The sequence below is a fragment of the Microcebus murinus genome, chromosome 13 (assembly GCF_040939455.1).
Source record: "Microcebus murinus isolate Inina chromosome 13, M.murinus_Inina_mat1.0, whole genome shotgun sequence".
NCBI classification, from domain to species: Eukaryota; Metazoa; Chordata; class Mammalia; order Primates; family Cheirogaleidae; genus Microcebus; species Microcebus murinus.
Window position 1 is genome coordinate 18,848,214 of NC_134116.1, and position 19,262 is coordinate 18,867,475.

A 19,262-nucleotide genomic window follows, 5' to 3' on the forward strand; every position below is an offset into this window, starting at 1 on the left:
CACTTGGACCTGTTATTGTGTTCTCTGCTTTACTACTTTAAGATCCTGTAGCAATGGTTTGACCCTGTATCTTGTAATCTACCCTACAGATATAAATATTCATGCAAGATAAGCCAGAATTTCTGTAGAAGTGTCTGTATTAGTATTACTTGTAATCAACAAAAACTATTTGCATTTAACGAAAATTGTAGAATGCTAGTCAGCTGTTAAAAAAATGAGGTAGGCTGTTCAGTAAAGGTATGATAAACTGTTGAGCAAAACCTTAATGTAAATATATCTGTATATTCACATAAAAAATACCCTGCATACATGCATAAATGAGGTAAGAGAAAAGTCTCAGAGAACTGTTAACAGTGGTTAACTCTGAATATAAACTAAATGACTTATAATTTATATACTTCTGGAATTTAAATTTTAAAAAAACATCACGCATGTTAATTTTGTAATTAAAAAAACACAAATTAAAATAAAACATACACAGCAGTAAACTTTCATCTTGATGTAAACTACAGCTGCAAAGGCTGACAACTGACCTAGTATGTGTTAGGAAAACATTTGTAGAAATAAAGTGGCAACTGGGCACAGTGGCTCACACCTGTAATCCTAGCAATACAGGAGGCCAAGGCAGGAGGATTGTTTGAGCTCAGGAGTTCAAGACCAGCCTAGACACACCAAGACCCCGTGTCTCTACCAAAACTAGAAAAAATCAGCTGGGTGTGGTGGTATGTGCCTATAGTCCTAGCTAACTTGGGAGGCTGGGACAGAAGATCGCTTGAGCCCAGAAGTTTGAGGTTCTGTGAGCTAGGCTGATGCCAGGGCATTCTAGTCCAGGCAACAGAACAAGACTCTGTCTCAAAAAAAAAAAAAAAAAAAAAAAGTGGCTTCTCCTCTGATAAAAATAGACAGAATTTCTTCTTTTACATTCAAGATATTGGATGAAAGAAGACTGTGTGAATCAAACATGCTAATACTTCAAAAACATTCCAACAACTATGACATATTGAAACTCAAATCTAAATATCTCTGGCTAGGAAATAAATCTGTAAATTTTCTTTAGAATTTATCTATTTTTTTCCCATATTGAAGCTAATTCTGTGGGTGGAGAGTTGAATAATATTATCAGTAGTGAGGAAAAACATTCTTTAGCATATGACTGAATGGTTCCAGGCCCAGGCAGGGGGAATACTTGAGGCCAGGAGTTTAAGACCAGCCTGGACAACATTGTAAGACCTCATCTCTACAAAAAAATGAGAGAAAAAAAACAAAAACAAAAACAAAAAACTGAGCCAGGAATGGTGGCATGTGCCCATGGTCCCAGCTATTCAGGAGGCTGAGACTAGAGGATCACTTGAGCCCAAGAGTTTAAGTCTATAGTGACACTACACTTCAGTCTATACAACAGAGCTATCTCTATGAAAAAGAAAGAAAAAAAAGACTGAATGGTTCCAAAGAGGATTAAGTAGAATTCTATCAGTACAATATTAAGAATAAGGTTAAATATAGACTATAAAAAAGCAAAAATTGATTTTTTTCAACAATCTAAATATACAGAGTTTAAGATTTAGAAAGCCACATACCACTAATCTAGTATTTGAAGGACGTAATAACTTACGATTTTGAAGCATTTGCATAATGTGTTCCTTGATCATTGGTAGAACGAGTTTTCCACCAAGTCCACAAGCCATTCGGTCTAGAGCACTCTCACCAGCAACTGCATTGCTAAACACACAAAATAATGTATTCAATATATTTAAACATGTTATTAAATTAGGACTGAGAGAGAATTTAAGCAGTCTTTAAATGTGGTATTGAAGTTGTGGGTTAAAAATCCTACAGTTTAAAAAAAAGGTAAATAAAATTTTTATTATGATTCAGTATAGTTTTAAAAACTATGTCTTTATGTCATAATAAAAAACTATGTTTTTTATTATGATTCAGTATCGTTTTAAAAACTCATGTCTGACTTATTTTTCAAGACTCCTCCCATCTCACGGGCTAAAAACTATTATCAGAAATAGCTTCTGACTTTGAAGACTCAGAGATGAAAGAGTATTGAAGAGAGCCTCATATATCTCATCTCCTAGAAATAGATCCTTCAAAGTTAACAATGAAAGAACACAGAAAACTGAAAAAGGTGCTGAGAATGTATATGATTTTCCTCTCATTGTGTTTACTCATCTTTAAAGGGGTGTAAGCTGCACTGCTAAAAACTGCATAGGTAAAATTCAATTTGCCATCTTCACTGAAAACTCAAGAGATTTGGGCATAAAAGCATTGCACACTTATTCTGTCTTGAAACTGCAAGATTAGTGATGAGACTGCCATGTGCATGATCTTTCACTGCTCTGTGAGGACAATACTATAAAGATGAAGCTATAAATGATCTAAAATCTCATCCCGAAAATACATTTATGCCCTATTTACTCATGGATAAGAAAAATCTTATTCATCTAGTCCAGAAGAGTTTCCTACACCATATAAGCTTAAGTTTTATTTACAGGGCAAGTTAAAGAACAGGTAGCAGCATGTTGTAGTAACTGAGCCAGAGAAAGGAAATACAACCTACGCTAGTCTTCTCTTCAGCCCTATCAAGTGGTTCTCAGTGAAGGATTACTTTCATATATTTCAAAACAGTATTAAAGCCAGAAATCAGTCAGTTTTAATAATGGGATTAAGCCTCAAGAATGCACCACATATTCTGTAAGTCAAATGTTTTCAATTGTTATCTTAATTAAACCTAGTAGCTTATACTGACTACCAGTCTTTGAGGGTAATAATTTCAGCTCTTTTTAAGAATGGTTGGCAGTATGATACGCTGGGAAGAATATAAGAAATGGTATTAAGTCCCAGTCCACTAACTGGCTACATAATCTCAGACAAATGACCCAATCTTCACTCTCCATTTCTGCGTCTATAATATAACTTTGGGATTACTGAAAAAGACAACTAAACTAACATAACAGAATTCTTAAATGCTATGTTTCATATACATTTAAGGGGCTGCGATCATTAGCACTGCACAGCAAATACAGGTGATTTTGATTGACTTTTGCATAATGAAATGGGGACCTCCTAAGCAAAAATAAATAAGTACAATAGTAATTCCAATATTACTGTCACCCAGTGTAAAAATCTTGTCACCACTGCATTCTCTCTATCCTAAAGTTAAATTTTCCATATTAGGAAAATATAGTGCTTTGCAGGAAATTTTGCCAAAACAACTATTCTAAGTGAGGTCTATACATATAAAAACATTTATTACAATAAAGCCTCTTTTTACTTATTATAAAAGATACTCTAACTTCCTTGTTTGTTGTTATAGGTATCTTTCCTTCCCTGATCACAAAATAGCTTTATGTATTACCTATTTATCATTAAAATAAAGTGTTTTATGAACTTATTAAATATATAATTTTAACACAAACTATACATGAAAAGTAAATTATTACTTATAAAATGTGCTGCAGAAATGCATACATTGGAAAGGTAGTGTCCCATATCCCAAAGTTAAAAGTTTACTTGTGGATTACAGAGTACAATGGTGAAGAGATGGGCCTTGTAGCCCTAGGGCTCTCACTGCTACCTGGACACTCTTGTCTGTGTGATTACCTGTCAAAATCGTCATCTTCTAGTTCATCAGCATTTGCCCAGTCCTCATCCTCTTCCAGATCAACCATCATTGCTAACATCTGGGGAACTAAAAGTAAACAATTATTTCATACCTGAAGACTCGCTTTATTTTGTTTTTACCACTATTTATAAACAACAAATTTGGTGGGGCGCAGTGGCTCAAGCCTGTAATCCTAGCACTCTGGGAGGCTAAGGCAGGAGGGAGGATCTCTCAAGGTCAGGAGTTCGAGGAAACCAGCCTGAGCAAGGGCCAGACTCCATCTCTACTAAAAATAGAAAGAAATTAATTGGCCAACTAAAAATATATATAGAAAAAATTAGCCGGCATGGTGGTGCATGCCTGTAGTCCCAGCTACTCGGGAGGCTGAGGCAGGAGGATCACCTGAGTCCAGGAGTTTGAGGTTGCTGTAAGCTAGGCTGATGCCACAGCACTCTAGCCTGTGGGCAACAGAGTGAGATTCTGTCTCAAAAATAAATAAATAAACAACAATTTTAAGATTTACTTTGTCTCTAGGAGAGTGAGACAAAATAATTATTTGCCTATGCCTCCCCAAATCTGTTTTGTTAATTTTTAACCTTTTGCCATATTTGCTTTATATCATGTTTTCTTTAAAAATAACATTAAGTCAAATCTCATTATGAACTTCCTAAATGCTAGTGCATTCTCTACTTATCACCAGAAGCACCACCACAAAATGAATATTTAACATTCCAAAAGTGTTTTTACACTTGAACTACAGATTTACATATCTACATACAAAATTATAGTACTATTTCAAGATTTTATTTTTTGCATAAAAATATAATTTATGTACCTTCAGCAATTTGTTTTGTCAACACACAGGGATTTCATTTTAATTACTTCATAGCATTCTATTATATAAAACCCCCCTACCCCAGCTGATGAACATTTTGGATGTTTCCTATTTTTTTCCTCTTAAAAATTTGATGAGATGATTGCATGTCTCCTTTTAGACAAGTGAGAGTCAGGGCATGAAAATGTTATAAGTATCTTCAATATTACTAAAAATCATCAAATTCCTCTGCACAGATGTTGCGCAGACTTACATTTCTACGAGAAGTTTAAGAGGCCTGTCTTATTTCACAACAATGTGTGAAGTGCCCTGGAGCTGGAATAAGAGTCCTCTCAGCTCCACATCTTTTATCAACACTTCATATTGTCAAAGTTTCTGACAACGTGTATCCCACAATTATACTTGTTTTTATTGAGACTCGGCATGGTTCATTAGTGATTTCAGATTCCTCTTATGAATTTCCTATTCTTAGCCTTTGTCTATTCTCTAAAATTTTGTTGATTGTATGCACTATAATTATTTTCTCCTGTTTTGTGGCTTTTTGTTTCACTTATTGTGTATTTGGTTGGTCAAAAAAGTTTTAGTATTTGCAAATTTAGCAATGTTTACATCTATGGTTTGTGATTCCGAGACTTAAAAGAATTCTTCTCTATTATTAAACTTTACTTGTCAAAAGTATCTATTAAAATTTAGGTCTCTGATCAACCACAAATTGTTTTTTTATAATCTGGGGTTGCGTTGGGATTTTTTTTTTTCCATAGAAGTAACCAGTTGTCCCAACAACCTTTAATGAATAATCTTTTTAAGTCAGCTTTGTTTTCATGTGTGCCGATCTTTCCCTTTTGTTCCATCTGATCCACTGTTTACATGTGTACCACAATAAATTCTAAATTTGCATAGATGATAGGGCAAGACCTCAACTTTGTCGATTATCTTGTATACTCCATACCCTGTGTTCTTTCACAAGAATTTCAGGATCCATTCTATCATGACTCACCCTTTTGGAATTTTGACTAAAATGATACTTACAGATTAATCTGAAAACTGATAATTAGTTCTATTAGACTTTCAATTTTCTCCTTAAAGGTCTTAAACACATCTTTTTATTTATTCCCAGGTATTACAAAGTCATGCCTGCTATTATGAGATTTTTTTTCTTTCCTAGTAAATTTTCTAGTGATTATTAAGTATGTAGCAACACTATTATTTTTTATGGTCTCAAATCTAACAACCTTACTAAACCCTTTGATGAGTTTTAACAAATTGTGGATTCTTAAATATTTTTTTGTAGACAATAATCACACGGTCTACAAACAAGCAGTTTTTTATTTTTAATTCTTATACCTACTTTTATCTCTTAATACACTGTCTGGGATGTCAATACAACAGACATAATAACAGAGGAGATACTTTTCTTGTTCCTGGCCTTAACAGTAATGGAAAGTATCTAAAATCCTAAATACTACCTAAGTGTAAGATAAATAAAAGGTAGGTGAGGTGCCACCACAAAATTAATCTGGCAATATATTTACTTTCTAAATCAAGTGTTCAAATACTTCTTAGCTCAAGAAGGAATGGCTAGGCCAGAAATGATCATGTTAGTATCCAAGCCCTTATCCCAGCACAACAAAACTTTAAAGTAATATTTCTATAGCACAATGGTCATTGTTCTCCTGCAAAGGGGGTCTATAAAACAAAGCAACAGAATACAACGAACAGAGCCCTGACCAGAGTTTTAGATCTGTGTTCTAATGCTATCTTCATTGGTAAATAGTAGTTAGGTTATCTTGGTTTTCAGTTTACTACTAGATGTCTATGCCCTCTGAATTATTTTTACCTGTGCTCAATATTTAACATATAAATGACATAAAAGAGTCTGTCACTGTAGAAATTATATTTATAACATCAGGTTACAGAGTGTTTGCAAAGTTTTAAAAGCATAGACACAATGTTGGGTCTATGTGTGTATGTATGGAGAGGGATTTAACTAGATTCATCTGATTCTGAAAGGACATTATATTCTCAACAAATTTGAGAAACTACATAATTCTTAGCAAATTTATCCAAAAATTTTGCCACATTACACATAAACTATTTGAAGACCTTTGACTTACTCGTCTGTGCAACAATATTGGTATGTTTTCTTAACATAGCAGCAGCAGTCTCAGAGAGGGTGACGATCACTTCAAGGGCAAGCTGGCGCTGCATATTATTGAGGCTAGTGTCTCCACACAACTACAAAGAAGACATATTTATATACACTTAATAGCTTAGATTAGTCCCTAAAAATAACAAGCAGAATATTTATTGATGTATTTAATCTACCTTTAGACTTAGCTGTAGAGTTGCTTCCAAGTGAGGACGCAAATACTTTGGAACAGTATCTGCAATCTCAACGAGGGACTTTAGGACCGAATCATCATTCTGGTAGCATGAGTCATTTACAGCCTAGAAAAGATGAAACAGAAAAAAAAAAGTCTGTGTTCAAGACTCACTTTATGATGCATGATTAGCCAGAACATTCCTAAGAGGCCGACAATAGAGAAATATAACTATTTTTCACTAAATAATTTAGCAATCTACATTATGCAAATGTTCTAACAGGCACTCGTACACCTTCCTATTGACAGATGTTAACTAGAAACATACAAAACAGATTAAAATCTAAGTCAAAATTAAACACAGCAAAACTATAATAACTGCTACAACAAAAGAAGGCTGCAAAGGAATTTTTTTTTCCTGTATCTATGTCCTAATCTTTTTCATATACATAGTGAATACTAGATCCTATGACACATTTGAAGTGTCCAATATTACCCATTTTATTTCTCCTTGATGTTAAGTGTGGTCACTATGCTATTTAAGTTTGCATTTTGTACCTACCATTGTCTATTTTAGAACAATAACTCCTAGAAGTTCCAGAGACATTTAACTTACTCTCAATTTGGAGGAAGAAAAATCTCTGGGATTAATTTCAACAATGAATAACCCAAGATTTTAGATAATAAACTACTAAAGCAATTTAGAATGCTACAGTTAGTGTTTTGTCATTGACCTAAACTATTATTTTAGTGTGATAGCATGGGGAGAAAAGTTTTATTAAATGCTGTTAATAACTCATTATAATGTGGAAACCTTAGATTTTAGCTCCTTTAAGTCCTAACTCAGTTTCTCAAGAGGAATGCTATTTTTCCCAGGAGATGCTTCTTCATTGTCACATGATTAAGGATGAGCAAAAGACAGTGATACAGTTTGGATATTTGTCCCCTCCAAATCCCATGCTGAAATCTGATCCCCATTGTTGGAAATGGAGCCTGTGTTTGGGTCATGGGGGCAGATCCTTCATAAATGAGTTGGTGATGTCCTATCGGTAATGAGTTCTATTATTTCCCATGAGAACAAATTGTTAAAAAGAACCTGACACCTCCCTCCTATTTCCTTCCTCATGCCATGTGATATCTGCTTCCCTCTGCTTTCTGCCACGAGTGGAAGCTTACTAAAGCCCAAACCAGAAGCAGATGCTAGCGTCATGGTTCTTGTATAGCCTGTAGAATCGTGAGCAGGATAAACCTCTTTTCTGTTTAAATTACCCAGCCTCAGGTATTCCTTTACAACTGAGGTATTTCTATTCCAATGCAAACACACACCTACAAGGTACTCATATGATCTTCTCATCAGGCATCTCACATAATCACAAATGCCAGACATTCATGATGACCTGAACCTAACTCACAAATTATTTTTTGCCTGGTTTTAATATCGTTACCCTCCCTGACCAATATAATTATAATTACTATGTAAATCAAGAATAGATATTCAGGTTGAAAATCCCAAATCTGAAAATCTTGAAACGCTCCAAAATCCTAAACTTTCTGAGCATAGATGTGACACTCAAAAGAAAATACTAAATAAAGCATTTTGGATTTTCTGATTTGGGATACTCAGCAAGTATAATGCGAATATAGTATACCAAAATCTGAAAAAAAAATCTAAAATCCAAAACACTTGTAAGCATTCCAAATAAAGGATACTCAAGCTGTACTTTGATACCTCTGTAGCAGTCCAATTTTAGCTATACTGCATTTACATAGATCACTTAGATATCACCTAGTCAACTATGTCTTTTAATGTAGTTATGTCTGAGCATTTATATATGAAAAAGCATGCCATTTTGTTATATGTTATTTTCTTTTTATTTCTTCTTTGTATTTAGTTGGGGGGCACATATTATTTTTAAAATCTGTGCACACACGAGTTATATTACCTACGCATTTTATTTTAGGGTAGTATATGAGAAGTTACAATATTTGCCATTAAAAGGAGGGTTGGAGTCTGACAAGGTTGAGAATCACTACTTTAACTCATCCAATCTTATTCTGCTTTCTGATTAAAGCAAAAGGTATCCTTAAAACATTAACTTATCCTTAGGAACTAACAATGTGAATTAATTGCAAACTACATATTTTACAAGACAAACTTTATAAGCCCTAAAGTTAAGAGTAAGGACTTTGCAGTTTGATCTGGGTTTGAATCTTGATTCTATCACTTACCAACGCTGAAGGCTTGGGCATGTTTTTTATCCTCTCTTACTTAGTTTCTCCTTATGTAAAATGGTTGTTAAATCTCATAGGTTATTTGGCTGATTTAATGGAAATAACCTATGTGACTTTATATTCAATGACAAGCATATAATCGCTTATACCATTTGCATTACAGAAAAAATTTTCTAACTCTAAATATTTCAAGACAGTAAAAAAGGCTTTCTAAGACACTAAATGTAAGCTCAGTGGAGACAGAGATTTGCATGTTTTATTCACTGGCTGTATCTCTAGTGCCAGTACTTATTATCTAACAAATATTTGTTCTATAGTGAATATACTACACAACTCTGATGAGAATTTAAGCTAATGAAACCGAAAGAAAATATAATTATGACTTATTCTATGCCATTTTTATACCTGTAAGAATCCGGGTAGCAAGTCTGCAAAATGTTTGAACAAAGCAACATTATGCTCATTTGCAAGTATAAATGCAGCTGTAGCTCTAGCAGATAATGTCCTGATCTAAAATGAAGAGAATAAAAAATGTCAAACATGAGGAATTTTTGATGAATGCAAGTTCAAATTTTCTTACTCAGCATGAAATTTTTCTTTATTAATAAAACTAGTGTTTATATTTTACTTATAAAAGTAAAAACATTAGTCTAAATACATTAATTTCTTTCACAAGTTAGATTATATTAAATGTTAATATTTATGAAATTGAAATTATTTACCGATGGGTGTTCCTGATCTTGCATACACTGAACTAACATCCGTTTGATGACATCTAAATAGTGCTGCTGTTGGTTCCCAAAAATTCCAGGAAAGTTCCTAAAAAGTAATCCAAAGCACTCTTTAAAAGCTATAGCTTAAACTACATCATATCTTATTTAAGTACAAGTTAAAATCTCTAACAAACTGTTTATCTGACTCAAAAATACAAATTACTCCTTAAGCCGAACATCATCTACCCACCCTGTAAGCAATCCCCTTTTTGGGTTAAGTGAATGGAAACAAACACACTGGAGAAGTCTAGGCTGGGAGGAGAGGCTGCTCAGCATCCATACCCAGCTCCGGGCTTTATCTTTATCACTGTCTCAGTCAGAAGCTGACCTGAGAGTGCAGGATGGGACAAGAGCAACCATGAGTTTTCAGATGGTACTGTAGTAATTATACTTTCTGACCACTGGCTCCTAGCCTTGGTGGCCCAAGTAATCTGAGTTCTGCCCTATTTAATTTGGTAAACAAAATGAATGCTTTTACTTAAATTCTTTCATCTGGCTTACTGACATAAACAAGATACATCTGACAACTAAGGTGGAAAATTATGAACTGTATAAAATGTATATGAGCTTGACAAATTATAAATCCAATACATTGATCATATCTTAAATGTAGTAAAAAACTATGCTAACACAGTAGGGCAAAAAAAAAAAAAATCACTTAATTCTAAACTTAGACCATTTACCTATAAATACACAGAGGTTTGTTAAAATATTATAAACTTTGGTCACAGAAGACCCAGGAAACATAATGGGGATTCACCAACACTCTGCTCATTTTCAAGACACCGTTATTAAAGTCTTCTAAAAGCTACATTTGGTACTGTGTTAATCTTCAAATAAAAAAAGAAGAAACTTGTTGAAGAAAAAATCCAGAATCATAAAAGACAAAAAGAAAACTGTAGAGAACCCTTGTGTGCAAAAAGGATCATAATGTAAAATAAAAGGCTTTTTGTTCTTTTTATAATTTTACTTCCAACACAAATATGAAGCTTATCTAAAGGTATTATTTTAAGTCTAAAAAGTTAAATTAGGCTAAACCAATTAATTGAAATGTTCTGGGCATTCAGGAAATTAAAGTTTTCAAAAAAATTAGATCAATGTTATGTACCAGAAAATGTGAAGGGCAGCTTCCCGTAGTCCCACATTTTGAGAGCTGACTGAATCAAAAAGGAACTTCAAACCTTCAGGCCACTGGTTATTGCCATCTTCATCTAAAAGTAAAGAAATCCAGGCATAAAATGTGTAAGTAAAAACTTTGAGTTATTAAGGGTGAATCCTTTCATTTCATAAGCTTCATCCAAAATATGTAATAGTGGAAAATGTCACTTGCTGTAAAAATGCCAATAAAATTATGTTCTTTAACCAAAAAAGTGGCACCATAATCTTGTTTAAAAAAAAAAACAACTGTGTATTTGAGTTACATAAGCATAGGTATTAGCAGCGGTTGTTCCTAAGGAGTGGAATTTGGAGAGAAGGCAGCAGTTTTAACTGTACAAATGTTTAATAGAATCCTTTATATATACTATTGTCTTTTTTTTTTATAGAAATGGGGTCTTGCTCTTACTCAGGCTGGTCTCGAACTCTCGAGATCAAGCAATCCTTCTGCCTTGGCCTCCCAAGAATGCTAAGATTACAGGCGTGAGTCACCACGGCCAATATATACTATTGTTATTAAATAGTTTAAAAAGTAGGCAAAGTTAATATTTGGTAGCAAATCAGAATAATTATTACTTTCAAACTGGAGACGACATCACAGTGGAAATCCCAGTAACCACAGAGAATGCTCATACTTTGTAGTTTAGTACAAATGGTGCTATAGGATGTTATCAATGTGTTTACTCTTTAACATGATTTTAAAATATTTTTAATGACACATGTATAAAAATGAGTAACCACAAAAATCTATCATGCCACTTATGAAACTCACTGGTTATATTGCCACAAAGACTTTAAAGAGTTGTAGAAATTATAGATAAGTTACAGACATTTTCTTTTTAATTTCCCCCTATAGTTGAACTTTTGTGAAATGACAAGTGTGCTGCTTAGCTGACATTAAAAAAGCAAAACACCCTTAATCTGTCCCTTTAACATGAAGATGATGCTTTGAGGGGGAATAAAACAGCTGCTTATAAAAAACCTATGAGAGTATTTTGAATTATTCTGAAAATATTTTATTAAGTGATTTTGAACGAGAAATGTCACCTCTAAAAATTCATATCTGCGTGGTTAAAACTTGAAAATAGACTTTTCTAAGCTATTTAAAAATATTTAGGGTTGGGCATGGTGGCTCATATCTGTAATCCCAGCACTTTGGGAGGCCAAGGCAGGCAAGGGGATCACTTGAGGCCAGGAGATCGAGAACAGCCTGGGTAACACAGACCGAAAGAAAAGAAAAACTAGCCATGCATGGTGGTGCACACCTGTAGTCCTAGCTACTTGGGAGAGGCCAGGAGGATCATTTGAGCCTAGCAGTTGGAGGTTGCAGTGAGCTATGATCCAGCCACTGCGTTCCAGCCTGTGGAGCGGGGACAGAGTGAGATCCTGCCTCATTAAAAAAAAAAAAAAAAAGAAGAAGAAGAAGAAAAGAAAAAAGAAAATTCACAAAGAGTTTTAGAGGATATTGAACTCGTTATTATTAAAATATAAAAACGTGACAACTTCCTTACTAGTTTCTAAGAATTGGTTGACATCAGAAAGGATGACAATATATGCTAGCTAAATTGAACAAGAACTTCTGCATTAAATTGTGCAATAATATACAAAGCTCAGTTAACAGAATTTTCCCATTTAGCCCTTATCTTTGTTAGGTATCCTTTTCAACTATTAAAAATGCCACGTAGGCCGGGCTCGGTGGCTCACACCTGTAATCCTAGCACTCTGGGAGGTCAAGGTGGGAAGATTGCTTGAGCTCAGGAGTTCGAGATTAGCCTAAGCAAGAGCAAGACCCTATCTTTATTAAAAATAGAAAAAATTAGCTGGGCATGGTGGCACGTGCCTGTAGTCCCAGCTACTTGGGAGGCTGAGGCAGGAGGATCATGTGAGCCCAGGAGTTAGAGGTTGCTGTGAGCTAGGCTGATGCCACGGCACTCTAGCCTAGGTAACAGAGCAAGATTCTGCCTAACAAAAAAAAAAGCCACCTAAATAAACCCCATTTACAATCACACCTATAAATCTCTGTCAAAAAAAAAATATATCAAGCATGTTCAATTACATTATTAATATTTTCATTTGACTACAAAGGATTTTTACTTTTAGTAAAACGTATTTTTAAAAATGTTTTCATTTTATCTTTAAAAATATTTTTTGAGCATCTTATAATATACATAGTATAGCAGTATAATAGCTGATGTATGCATCTGTCAACACATATTTAACAGCAAAAGCACCTGGAGTCCATGATTTCTAGTTCAACAGGCAAGTTTAGTTTATAAAGTAAGTTATACCATTAGTTAACCTAAGCTTCTCAAACTTTACAAATTAAGGAGGAAATATAATTGCCAATTTTCAGCAAATTACAAAATTATTTTTCCACATGCATGTTTTGAATATAAATACCAGATTTCATAAACATCTGTAATTTTGGGTCTAAATGCAGAATTTCATAATCACACTCATTATGAATAGAATAAATGGTACTCAGGTACTCATGAATCTTCCTCTAAAAGATGCCATTAAAAAAAAAAAAGGAAGGAGATATTCATTTTTTTCTGTAACATAATAATAAAAGTATACTTGTAACAATACACACCTATTAAATTCCTGGCCAGTTCTGCAGCAATATCACAAATTTTCTTCCTCATGCTAGATTGTGTTTCCATCTGAATAATCATTAGTAGTTCACTCTTGATGGCAGTCTGAACATCAGAAGGAAGTGTAGGATAGACTTCATCAAATGCAGAGGATAAAAGACGTCTTAGGAGAACGGCAGCCATTTGTCTAGCCTATAAATAGAAAACACTTAATAAGTTGATGTCTTACTACAGAAAATATTTCCAACAAACTAGATTCACTCTACCATTGATACATTTCACTGTTCTATTTTTATATTTCAAAATCACTTTTTTTTAAAAATGGAAAATATATATAACACTAATCACATTAGTCTACTGTACAAGAGTGACAAAATAAGCCATTTTTATTTATGGTTAAGAAAAACTCGTAAGCACATAGGAATTCAAATAGAAACACATATTTTAGCAATGATATATCTGTCTTTAATTCCTAATTTAATGCATTATTTTGGAAAACAAATCTTAAAAATAAATTCCAAACCCTTTGTAATATTCTTTTTCTACCTGTCTAGTTCTCATTCTAGAATATCAAGTGCCTTTCCTATCTAACCTTAGGCTCCCCGCCTGACCTTTCTTATTATATAAACAAATTTTCATTAGTATCTTCGATAAAGTGCTATGAAATCCACTGATCTTGTTATGCTTCTTTCATGCAAACAAACATTACAAGTTCCCAATACCTAAAAAGCACTAACTGATCTCAATGTATATTTTCTTAGATTCCCATTTTCAAACCTATGGAATATACTTAAGTTTGGCATTATCTGCTTAAGATCCCTTGAGATTATCAAAAGAAAAGCTGATACATTTGATCCTTTGGGTAGATGCCCAGTAGTGAATTGCTGGATCAAATGGTAGATCTACTTGTATTGCTTTAAGGTATCTCCATATTGCTTTCCACAGAGGCTGAACCAGTTTGCAATCCCACCAGCAGTGTAGGAGTGTTCCTATCTCTCCACATCCACGCCAACATTTATTGTTTGGGGACTTTCTGACAAAGACCATTCTTATTGGAGATAAATGATATCTCTTTGCAGTTTTGATTTGCATTTCCCTGATGATTAGAGATGTTGAGCATTTTTTCATGTTTGTTGGACTTTATTCTGTCTTCTTTTGAAAAATTTCTGTTCATGTCCTTTGCCCACTTTTTGATAGGGTTGTTTGATTTTTCCTTGCTGATTTTCCTGAGTTCTAAATAAATGGAACACCTACACTCAAATGTTTATAGCAGCACAGTTCACAATCGCAAAGTTGTGGAAACCACCCAGGTGCCCATCAATACATGAGTGGATTCATAAAATGTGGTATATGTATACCATGGAGTACTATTCAGCTTTAAGAAACAATGGTGATATAGCACCTCTTGTATTTTCCTGGATAGAGCTGGAACCCATTCTACTAAGTATCTCAAGAATGGAAAAACAAGCACTACATGTACTCACCAGCAAATTGGTATTAATGGATCAACACCTAAGTGGATATATAGGAATAACATTTATCGGGTGTCGGGCGGGTGGGAGGGGGGAGGAAGGGATGGGTATATACAAACATAATGAGTGAGATATGCAACATCTGGGGGATGGTCACGCTTGAAGCTCTGATTCGAGGGGGGAGGGGGGGCATGGGCAATATACATAACCTTAACATTTGTACTCCCATAATATGCTGAAATAAAAAAAAAGAAAAAGAAAAAAATGCCATTCTAAAGTCTTATCATATCAAACCAACAAATCATTGAGAATATCGGTCCCAATCTTTTCTGTTTTCATTTTTTCCAGGCTGCTGCTACTCATTATCACTATAATTACTCTAGGACTGTGACCAACAAAATAAGTTAAGCTATACAAATAAAATTTGATTTTTTTCCCTCCATTACTTTTCATTGAGAAAAGTACTCACTTGAATAACTTATGGTAGATAGCAAACTTTTAAAAATATTTAATATATGCCCCAGAAAGAATTTAAAGTAGTTGAAATTTTTATAAATGGTTAAAAATCGTGTATAATTCTTTTTACCCATACACTAAAAACTAAAAACAATCAAGATGCTGAGGCTAATTCATACCATCATCTAATTCCTAAATCAAGATTTAAATAGGATTTAATATAAGGTTTTAAAAACATAATTCAGTAGCTTTCATATTATTCTTGGCTTTAAAATTTTTTTAGTAGTTAACTCACATTGATATTCAAGAATTAAAACAGCCATCTGTTTTTAGTGATAGAAGTTATCTTATATGTACTTCTTCTGTTTGACATTCCTTTTGAGTTATAGAAAAAGAATAGTTACAAAGGCAAGAAGCACCTTTTGTCATCTATTTTAAAAAATGGAGGCACTTTTATACTGCTTTTTAAGTGCTATGAGAGAACACGAAACTGCCAGTGTAAACTGATTTGACTAGAAAGTTAGGTGAAATATTGTAAAAGTTTAGTGTGACTTCATCTCTACCAAGTACAAGCATTTTACATATAGTGTGACTGTTAGCAAAGCAGTCTTAACTCAATGAATTTTAAACGCAATGTTTAATAGGTGGAGTAAGTTTACTAGACTTGGGTATTTTGATACCTTTTCTAAAGTAAACAGATATTCAATTTCATTCAATATTTATGAAGCTATTACTTTATTGGGGGGGAGAAAATTCGCCATTAAATGCATAGGAGAGTTAATAGAAAACAACAAACCCTAGGAATTAGTTTTATTAAAACTGAAGCAAATTTGAATTTGGTATAGTAACTAAGTAATTAGCTAAAAACCATGATTTAAAAAAAATCCTAGAAATGTCTCTGTTCCTAAGCATATCTTTAATACATATACTTCATCTAGAGATGGCTAAGTGTAAATTTTAAAAGACAGACAAAAAGTATTTTTTGAAAACACTGAACACATTAAAACACTGAATTTTCTCCTTTAGAATGAATTGTTTCAAGGAAAGAAAACAATATTTTTAGCTACAGAAATCACTTAAATTTAATAATTTTTATGTAATTATTTATAAAAGCATTAACTTTTATCTACCCTGGATATATCTTCTTATAGGTGAAAAAGGAAATTCTTAGTCTTAATAAAGAGTACTTAAAAATTATATTGTAACTCTTAAGTAGCTTCTGGCAAATATTAAGTTCAAAGTTCCAATAATATGTACGCAGTAAATAACAATTCTTATTTCCACTTTATCATCTAAAACCCCTACATGATTCATAAGAATATTCTCAGATATTAAGGAAGTACCTCTTCAGCAGCTGTTGTATTTCTGATGGCTTGTAAGAGGAATGTGATCTTTGACTGGCCTGGGATGTTCTCGTAGGTTTCCTACATGGAAAAGAAAATTAAAGGTTAGAATACAATGTTAGAAAACTACAGGAGTAAAACCAATGGAAGAAATGGAATGAAGAGTGGGAAGGACCCATGCATGAGACATCATTTAATCTAGGTCTGGTGTTGGTATTTTTTTTTCTGTGACATGAAGTATACACTTCAGACAGTTTAGGAAAGACATGTCATCTAAGGGGGTTGCTTCTCAAGTTCCTTTCTACCTACATCCCTTTAATAGATGTTTCTAATGTGTGTGCACACTCTCCCAACTTATGCTCCCTGGTTAACAAACCTAAAGGCCAGAGAGGGCCAAAAAACAACAACAACAATAACAACAAAAACTCACCAAATAACATGAGCTGCCATGCTGCAAAATAAATGCTCACTTATCATCACTTTATATTATGGCAAACTACTCATCCTGTCAACATTTTTTAGACTTGATGATGTAGAACTGGTTCAAATTACTACTGCTTAGAACCACCAGACACACATGTCAGATAAAGTCAGAAAAAGAGAAAGGAAGTGATCAAATCCTTTGTCACATTTTCTGTCAAGCAAGGATTATACTAAAACCACACATATAAATAAATGAATATGTTCAGGAGAAATTTGGGCCAGGAGATTTTAATATCATTTCTGTATCTATTAGCAAAAAATTTTATGACTTAGGACACTCTTTCCCTTCTCTATTGATATAAAACCAGAACAAATTTGTTAACAGTAAAAAGTTGACAACAGTTAAAAGATCGATGGACAGAATGGATCAAAAATCAAAACTCAACTATACGTTGTCTACAAAAGTAAGTGCAGACAAGTATAGATTTTTATGCATGCGCAAAAATTCTAATGATGGCAGTCTTTTCTGTGGAAAAGAAATCAGTTTAAGTATACTTGGAATTATTTTCCCTAAGAAGCCTCTTAATAAATGATAATCCACTTTTATCTATCCAATTTAAAGGTCTAATGTAGATTACATCAATTTCTTAGTAGTCTAAGTCCAAAGAGCTTACTTGCTCTCTCACTGTTACCATCCCTCTATAATCTATCTGGCTTCTCTCTCTCTCTCTTTTTTTTTTTGAGACAGTCTCACTCTGTTGCCCAGGCTAGAGTGAGTGCCATGGCGTCAGCCTAGCTCACAGTAACCTCAAACTACTGGGCTCAAGTAATCCTTCTGCCTCAGCCTCCCGAGTAGCTGGGACTACAGGCATGAGCCACCATGCCTGGCTAATTTTTTCTCTCTATATATATTAGTTGGCCAATTAATTTCTTTCTATTTATAGTAGAGATGGGGTCTCGCTCTTGCTCAGGCTGGTTTCGAACTCCTGATCTTGAGCAATCCTCCCGCCTTGGGCTCCCAGAGTGCTAGGATTAAAGGCATGAGCCACTACGCCAAACTCCCTTGTCACTTTCTTTCAAGAGAAGCCAGATAGGCTGGGCACGCAGTGGCTCACACCTGTAATCCTAGCACTCTGGTAGGCCGAGGTAGTGGATCACTCAAGGTCAGGAGTTTGAAGCCAGCCTGAGCGAGACCCTGTCTCTACCAAAAATAGAAAGAAATTAATTGACCAACTAAAAATATATACACCAAAAAAACTAGCCGGACATGGTGGCTCATGCCTGTAGTCCCAGCTACTTGGGAGGCTGAGGCAGAAGGATCACTTGAGCCCAGGAGATTGAGGTTGCTGTGAGCTAGGCTGTTGCCACGGCACTCCCTCTAGCCTGAACAACAAAGTGAGACTCTGTCTCAAAAAAAAAAGAAGTCTACTTTGAATCCTTACCTACCTCATACTTTTCATTAACTGCTCTCTGGTATTCCCTGAGACAGATAAGGAAATAAAGGCTTATAAGTTAAATGACTTGTCTAAGACCACAGTCAGTACATGGAAGACAGGACTCTGGTCTTTTGAGGCCAACCATACTCAAAATCTCTCTGGCACCGAAAGCTCTGGGTTTCACCCCTGGGGGATTACCACACTAAACAGTCAAGTTCTATTTATGCAGTGCTACACAATTTTCAAACTTCTCAAATATATTTTTGTCTGGGGAAGAAGAGATTTTGGGAGAAAGCAGAATTCAAGATCTCCCTGATAACCTCTAGTTCCCACTCTAGTAAAAAGTACACAGGATCATAACAATGCTGAAAACTGTGCCAAAAAGTATTCACAGCTGAGGAGAGAAGATAATCTGAATTTATTTATCCAGAAACGAGATAATTTGTATGAAGATATTCACAAGCTGATTGCAAAGATATGTACCTTGAGATTTTTTCACTTAATTTTTACCAAAGCAACTAAAAAAATCAATAGTTTTAAAAAAAGTACTTTAATTTTTTATTTTAAAAGTCTCACAGTGCAATAAAAACCTCTTTTTCTTCCATGTACCTA

The 19,262-nt window shown here is 34.2% G+C and overlaps 1 protein-coding gene across 2 annotated transcripts in view; it reads right to left on the reverse strand.

The window, feature by feature from the left end:
- Positions 1–19,262, reverse strand: part of IPO5 (importin 5) — a 59,070-nt gene that overhangs the window by 19,326 nt on the left and 20,482 nt on the right. For both annotated transcript variants that reach the window (XM_076009333.1, XM_012756992.3), the window contains exons 5-13: positions 16,792–16,872; positions 13,520–13,712; positions 10,880–10,982; positions 9,721–9,817; positions 9,404–9,508; positions 6,771–6,893; positions 6,560–6,680; positions 3,610–3,697; positions 1,613–1,719 (exon numbers count right to left, since the gene is read on the reverse strand). In XM_076009333.1, the coding sequence (XP_075865448.1) occupies positions 1,613–1,719; positions 3,610–3,697; positions 6,560–6,680; positions 6,771–6,893; positions 9,404–9,508; positions 9,721–9,817; positions 10,880–10,982; positions 13,520–13,712; positions 16,792–16,872 (1,018 nt within the window). The remainder of the gene's footprint in view (positions 1–1,612; positions 1,720–3,609; positions 3,698–6,559; positions 6,681–6,770; positions 6,894–9,403; positions 9,509–9,720; positions 9,818–10,879; positions 10,983–13,519; positions 13,713–16,791; positions 16,873–19,262) is intronic.